The sequence below is a fragment of the Oncorhynchus tshawytscha genome, unplaced genomic scaffold, assembly GCF_018296145.1.
Source record: "Oncorhynchus tshawytscha isolate Ot180627B unplaced genomic scaffold, Otsh_v2.0 Un_contig_3324_pilon_pilon, whole genome shotgun sequence".
In the NCBI taxonomy this organism is placed as follows: Eukaryota; Metazoa; Chordata; class Actinopteri; order Salmoniformes; family Salmonidae; genus Oncorhynchus; species Oncorhynchus tshawytscha.
Genome location: NW_024609683.1, coordinates 190001 through 197500, shown reverse-complemented (window position 1 = coordinate 197500; position 7500 = coordinate 190001). Strand labels below are relative to the sequence as shown.

Here is a 7500-nt window from a genome sequence, read left to right as displayed (position 1 = left end):
GCGTTCTCCCTCTCTTCCCAGTGTTCTCCCTCTCTTCCCAGTGTTCTCCCTCTCTTCCCAGTGTTCTCCCTCTCTTCCCAGTGTTCTCCCTCTCTTCCCAGCGTTCTCCCTCTCTTCCCAGTGTTCTCCCTCTCTTCCCAGCGTTCTCCCTCTCTTCCCAGCGTTCTCCCTCTTCCCAGCGTTCCCCTCTCTTCCCAGCGTTCTTCCTCTCTTCCCAGTGTTCTCCCTCTCTTCCCAGCGTTCTTCCTCTCTTCCCAGCGTTCTTCCTCTCTTCCCAGCGTTCTTCAGCGTTCTTCCTCTCTCTCCCAGCGTTCTCCCTCTCTTCCCAGCGTTCTCCCTCTCCCCAGCGTTCTCCCTCTCCCCAGCGTTCCCCTCTCTTCCCAGCGTTCTCCCTCTCTTCCCCCTCTCTTCCCAGCGTTCTCCCTCTCTTCCCAGCTCCCTCTCTTCCCAGTTCTCCCTCTCTTCCCAGCGTTCTCCCTCTCTTCCCAGCGTTCTCCCTCTCTTCTCCCAGCGTTCTCCCTCTCTTCCCAGCGTTCTCCCTCTCTTCCCCTCTCTTCCCAGCGTTCTCCCTCTCTTCCCAGCGTTCTCCCTCTCTTCCCAGCGTTCTCCCTCTCTTCCCAGCGTTCTCCCTCTCTTCCCAGCGTTCTCCCTCTCTCCCCAGCGTTCTCCCTCTCTTCCCAGCGTTCTCCCTCTCTTCCCAGCGATCTCCCTCTCTTCCCAGCGTTCTCCCTCTCTTCCCAGCGTTCTCCCTCTCTTCCCAGCGTTCTCCCTCTCTTCCCAGCGTTCTCCCCTTCCCAGCGTCTCTTCTTCCAGCGTTCTCCCTCTCTTCCCAGCGTTCTCCCTCTCTTCCCAGCGTTCTCCCTCTCTTCCCAGCGTTCTCCCTCTCTTCCAGCAGCAGTCTCCCTCTCTTCCCAGCGTTCTCCCTCTCTCTCCCAGCGATCTCCCTCTCTTCCCAGCGTTCTCCCTCTCTTCCCAGCATTCTCCCTCTCTTCCCAGCATTCTCCCTCTCTTCCCAGCGTTCTTCCTCTCTTCCCAGCGTAACCCCTCTCTTCCCAGTGTTCTCCCTCTCTTCCCAGCGTTCTCCCTCTCTTCCCAAACTTCTCCCTCTCTTCCCAGCATTCTCCCTCTCTTCTCATAAGATGTAATAAAGTTCAGTGGAGGGGGAGACATTTCAGAATAATGTCTGGAACGGATCGAATGAAATGGCTTCAAACAGATGGAAACCATTCCACTCATTCCGCTCTAGCCATTACCACGAGCCCATCTCCCTAATTGAGGTGCCACCATTCTCCTGTGATAGTTGTATTGTTCTCTGTCCATCTATAGGAGACTCTTGTTTACACGTATCAGATCGGTGCTCCTCAGGGCTTTGGGTGAGGTCCTGCTGTCTGTTAGCAGTCTGTTAGCTGTCTGTTAGCTGTCTGTTAGCCTCTGGGAGAGAGATCCCAGATAATAGTAGGTCCTGCTGTCTGTTAGCTGTGTGTTAGCTGTCTGTTAGCTGTGTGTTAGCTGTCTGTTAGCTGCCTGTTTGCTGTCTTTTAGCTGTCTGTATTAGCTGTGTGTTAGCTGTGTGTTAGCTTTGTGTTAGCTGTCTGTTAGCTGTCTGTTAGCTGTGTGTTAGCTTTGTGTTAGCTGTGTGTTAGCTGTGTGTTAGCTGTCTGTTAGCAGTGTGTTAGCTGTCTGTTAGCTGTGTGTTAGCTGTGTGTTAGCTGTCTGTTAGCTGTGTGTTAGCTGTCTGTTAGCTGTCTGTTAGCTGTCTGTTAGCTGTCTGTTAGCTGTCTGTCACCTGTGTTTTAGCTGTCTGTTAGCTGTCTGTCACCTGTGTGTTACCTGTCTGTTAGCAGTGTATTAGCTGTCTGTTAGCTGTGTGTTAGCTGTCTGCCACCTGTGTGTTAGCTGCTTGGCGACAGATCTCAGATAGTAGCAGCCTAATCGACAGTCTCGACTTTTCTTTGTTAAATGAAGACCATTATAACGTGTTTGTAATCATGCCCTTTAGACCTGTAGAACAAAGCTGTTAGTAAATCAGGTTGACAATGAATCATAATTCCCATAGGAAGTCTTAATCTTCTTATTGTGTGTTTGCTTTGAGTTGCCTACACCCACTGACTACAGTCCTCACTCATCTGAAAGTGTGTTTGATGTAGCTAGTATCTACACCCACCGTTCTCACTCCTCATCTGAAACTGTGTTTGATGTATAGTAGCTAGTATCTACACCCACCGTTCTCACTCCTCATCTGAAACTGTGTTTGATGTATAGTAGTTAGTATCTACACCCACCGTTCTCACTCCTCATCTGAAACTGTGTTTGATGTAGTTAGTATCTACACCTATCCACTAAGTTTTCATTCCTCAACTAAAACCACTATTCCTTCTTGTCCGACTCCAGGGTAGCGACAGCGAGTACGAGGTGGATCAGAACCGGGACGGGCAACAGAAGACACACTCCTTCGTCAACCACTACATCAGTGACCCCACCTACTATAACTCCTGGCGCCGCCAGCAGAAGGGCGTCTCTCGCCCCCCGGCCTACGGATATACACAGCCAGAGCCGCTGCACCCCCAACCCCTGGCTGAGCAAGATCCCATCCAGCCCACCACCAACACCACCCCGAGACACCCTCCACCCCTGCCCCCACTACCCCCCCTGCTGCCCCGGGCCCTCTCTCCATCCCCCCAGCCCCAGGGCCTCCAGGGGCTCCGTAGCCAAGGGGGTCTCATCCAGGGTCTGGCACCCCAGGGCCAGGGCACACTATTCAGGCCGAAGGGCAGCCGGACTCCCACTCCCTCGCTGCTGTCCTGTTCTGTGTCTGAACCCCCCAGCCAGCACGGGACCCTCCTGTACAGCAGTAGGCCTCCAAGCAGCTTGGGCTGTTCCTCCACGCAGCAGCCTCCTACCGCGGGCTTCTCCTCTTTTGTTTGAACCACGTTTAACACACTGCTCCCAGTAGGAACATACAGTGGGGCAAAAAGTATTTAGTCAGCCACCAATTGTGCAAAACTCCCACTTAAAAAGATCAGAGAGGCCTGTAATTGTCATCATAGGTACACTTCAACTATGACAGTCAAAATGAGAAAAAAAATCCAGAAAATCACATTGTAGGATTTTGTAATGAATTTATTTGCAAATTATGGTGGAAAATAAGTATTTGGTCACCTACAAACAAGCAAGATTTCTGGCTCTCACAGACCTGTAACTTCTTCTTCTTCTTCTTTAAGAGGCTCCTCTGTCCTCCACTCGTTACCTGTATTAATGGCACCTGATTGAACTTGTATAAAAGACACCAGTCCACAACCTCAAACAGTCACACTCCAAACTCCACTATGGCCAAGACCAAAGAGCTGTCAAAGGACACCAGAAACAAAATTGTAGACCTGCACCAGGCTGGGAAGACTGAATCTGCAATAGGTAAGCAGCTTGGTTTGAAGAAATCAACTGTGGGAGCAATTATTAGGAAATGGAAGACATACAAGACCACTGGTAATCTCCCTCGATCTGGGGCTCCACGCAAGATCTCACCCCGTGGGGTCAAAATGATCACAAGAACGGTGAGCAAAAATCCCAGAACCACAAGGTGGGACCTAGTGAATGACCTGCAGAGAGCTGATACCAAAGTAACAAAGCCTACCATCAGTAACACACTACGCCGCCAGGGACTCAAATCCTGCAGTGCCAGACGTGTCCCCCTGCTTAAGCCAGTACATGTCCAGGCCCGTCTGAAGTTTGCATGATCCAGAAGAAGATTGGGAGAATGTCATATGGTCAGATGAAACCAAAATATAACTCTTTGGTAAAAACTCAACTTGTCGTGTTTGGAGGACAAAGAATGCTGTGTTGCATCCAAAGAACACCAAACCTACTGTGAAGTATGGGGGTGGAAACATCATGATTTGGGGCTGTTTTTCTGCAAAGGGACCAGGACGACTGATCCGTGTAAAGGAAAGAATGAATGGGGCCTTGTATCGTGAGATTTTGAGTGAAAACCTCCTTCCATCAGCAAGGGCATTGAAGATGAAACGTGGCTGGGTCTTTCAGCATGACATTGATCCCAAACACACTGCCCGGGCAACGAAGGAGTGGCTTCGTAAGAAGCATTTCAAGGTCCTGGAGTGGCCTAGCCAGTCTCCAGATCTCAACCCCATAGAAAATCTTTGGAGGGAGTTGAAAGTCCGTGTTGCCCAGCAACAGCCCCAAAACATCACTGCTCTAGAGGAGATCTGCATGGAGGAATGGGCCAAAATACCAGCAACAGTGTGTGAAAATCTCGTGAAGACTTACAGAAAACGTTTGACCTCTGTCAGTGCCAACAAAGGGTATATAACAAAGTATTGAGATAAACTTTTGTTATTGACCAAATACTTATTTTCCACCATAATTTGCAAATAAATTCATTAAAAATCCTACAATGTGATTTTCTGGATTTCTTTTTCTCATTTTGTCTGTCATAGTTGACGTGTACCTATGATGAAAATTACAGGGCTCTCTCATCTTTTTAAGTGGGAGAACTTGCACAATTGGTGGCTGACTAAATACTTTTTTGCCCCATTGTACATCCCAGAGGTCTCTTTTTATCCCTCATTCACACTATAGGGCTGACCCTGAGCCCTACTGGGCTAGCTAGCCCTCATTCACACTATAGAGCTGACCCTGAGCCCTACTGGGCTAGCTAGCCCTCATTCACACTATAGAGCTGACCCTGAGCCCTACTGGGCTAGCTAGCCCTCATTCACACTATAGGGCTGACCCTGAGCCCTACTGGGCTAGCTAGCCCTCATTCACACTATAGAGCTGACCCTGAGCCCTACTGGGCTAGCTAGCCCTCATTCACACTATAGAGCTGACCCTGAGCCCTACTGGGCTAGCTAGCCCTCATTCACACTATAGAGCTGACCCTGAGCCCTACTGGACTAGCTAGCCCTCATTCACACTATAGGGCTGACCCTGAGCCCTACTGGGCTAGCTAGCCCTCATTCACACTATAGGGCTGACCTCGAGCCCTACTGTGCTAGCTAGCCCTCATTCACACTATAGGGCTGACCTCGAGCCCTACTGTGCTGGCTTGGATAGTTTCTTTTCACATGATCCTGTCCAGCACGGTTCCATCTACTATATTGGATGTGTAACCTGGCCAGCGCTGTACAGCTCGCTTTGGCTCATAGTGAAAAGGGGAATATTTTGTTGTAGTTGGTTTTACTCACATTTTTTTCTGCTTGTTTCTTAATGACAACGATATTTAAAGGTGTTCTCTCGATATTATAGTAAACATTACAGGCATCTTGGATAGTATTTTCGCTCTCCCGTGTGTGTGTGTGTGTGTGTGTGTGTGTGTGTGTGTGTGTGTGTGTGTGTGTGTGTGTGTGTGTGTGTGTGTGTGTGTGTGTGTGTGTGTGTGTGTGTGTGTGTGTGTGTGTGTGTGTGTGAGTGAGTGAGAGAAAGAGAAAGAGAGAGAGAAAGAGAAAGAGAGTGAGAGAGAGAGTTAAAAACATTTTTAAAAAGACAATCATTGAGAATGTTTCTGATGGCCCATTAATAATCATATTTTACATGACAGCCGCGCCACGTGAACCAGGAGATGAGTATTGAAGCCTTTATGAACAAGAGAGCAGGACCACAAAGGATCAGCGGACTGTGTCTTACAGAGAATGACACAAGACACAATGAAAGGGAAAAACACTCCATGTGGGCTGGAAATATGAACCAAGGACGAACGTAAGAGACAACTGTAACAGGACAAATGACTCCTGGTTCCACGACACTCAGCTACAACGGCTTCAACACCTTCCATGTTCTTCTCACTTAAACCCAAAACATTGTTGCTATTTTATATGTACATATGTGATATGTATTTTGTCTTCATTTTGTTGAACCGATATTTATTTCTTAATGGTATCTATATCAATCACTTCTGTAATGGTAATGTTATCAATCTCATTCTAAAAAAAGTATTGCATAATGTAATCTGTCTGCTTACAGCTACAGTACATTCCTCTGCAACTGCAGAATGTAATCTGTCTGCTTACAGCTACAGTACATTCCTCTGCAACTGCAGAATGTAATCTGTCTGCTTACAGCTACAGTACATTCCTCTGCAACTGCAGAATGTAATCTGTCTGCTTACAGCTACAGTACATTCCTCTGCAACTGCAGAATGTAATCTGTCTGCTTACAGCTACAGTACATTCCTCTGCAACTGCAGAATGTAATCTGTCTGCTTACAGCTACAGTACATTCCTCTGCAACTGCAGAATGTAATCTGTCTGCTTACAGCTACAGTACATTCCTCTGCAACTGCAGAATGTAATCTGTCTGCTTACAGCTACAGTACATTCCTCTGCAACTGCAGAATGTAATCTGTCTGCTTACAGCTACAGTACATTCCTCTGCAACTGCAGAATGTAATCTGTCTGCTTACAGCTACAGTACATTCCTCTGCAACTGCAGAATGTAATCTGTCTGCTTACAGCTACAGTACATTCCTCTGCAACTGCAGAATGTAATCTGTCTGCTTACAGCTACAGTACATTCCTCTGCAACTGCAGAATGTAATCTGTCTGCTTACAGCTACAGTACATTCCTCTGCAACTGCAGAATGTAATCTGTCTGCTTACAGCTACAGTACATTCCTCTGCAACTGCAGAATGTAATCTGTCTGCTTACAGCTACAGTACATTCCTCTGCAACTGCAGAATGTAATCTGTCTGCTTACAGCTACAGTACATTCCTCTGCAACTGCAGAATGTAATCTGTCTGCTTACAGCTACAGTACATTCCTCTGCAACTGCATAATGTAATCTGTCTGCTTACAGCTACAGTACATTCCTCTGCAACTGCAGAACGTTGAATGTGCTTTTTCAACGCTTTGCAATAGGATTTCGGCTTAATTCCACGTAAACATGCAGATAAATACCCACATTTGTTGTATTGTAATATTCATTTTGACCAAAGTATGATGGGACATTTCTAACGGGATGGAAACCTTTGGAAGAAGGTCCCTGATCACATCCAAGGTCCATCAGGACACTTTAATCACCTGTGTTGTTGTGTGCTGAAACTCACTGTACACATCATAACCACATGATCATGGTACTACTGCAACAATAAATTATTTTATTTTCTACAAATTGTCTCTTTGAACACCTCAAATTGTAAGCCTTGAAATAGATACCCAGACTCTGTTGAATGCTCCTGCAGTTTATTCAGTTTCTACCTGAAGGGTCAGTGTCATAGGTCTGTAGGAGATATCAAGACCCTCACTAAAGTTAAATAATCAGCTTCAGTCTCATAGGTCTGTAGCAGATATCAAGACCCTCACTAAAGTTAAATAATCAGCTTCAGTCTCATAGGTCTGTAGCAGATATCAAGACCCCCACTAAAGTTAAATAATCAGGTTCAGCCTCATAGGTCTGTAGCAGATATCAAGACCCTCACTAAAGTTAAATAATCAGGTTCAGTCTCATAGGTCTGTAGCAGATATCAAGACCCTCACTAAAGTTAAAT

The 7500-nt window shown here is 47.0% G+C and overlaps 1 protein-coding gene across 1 annotated transcript in view; it reads left to right on the top strand.

Moving 5' to 3' along the window:
• Positions 1-3020, top strand: part of LOC112238054 (protein sidekick-2) — a 76146-nt gene extending 73126 nt beyond the window's left edge. Inside the window, exon 39 of the mRNA XM_042316926.1 lies at positions 2392-3020. Coding sequence (XP_042172860.1) covers positions 2392-2925 — 534 coding nt within the window. The 3' untranslated portion in view covers positions 2926-3020. The remainder of the gene's footprint in view (positions 1-2391) is intronic.
• Positions 3021-7500: the final 4480 nt, after the last annotated feature.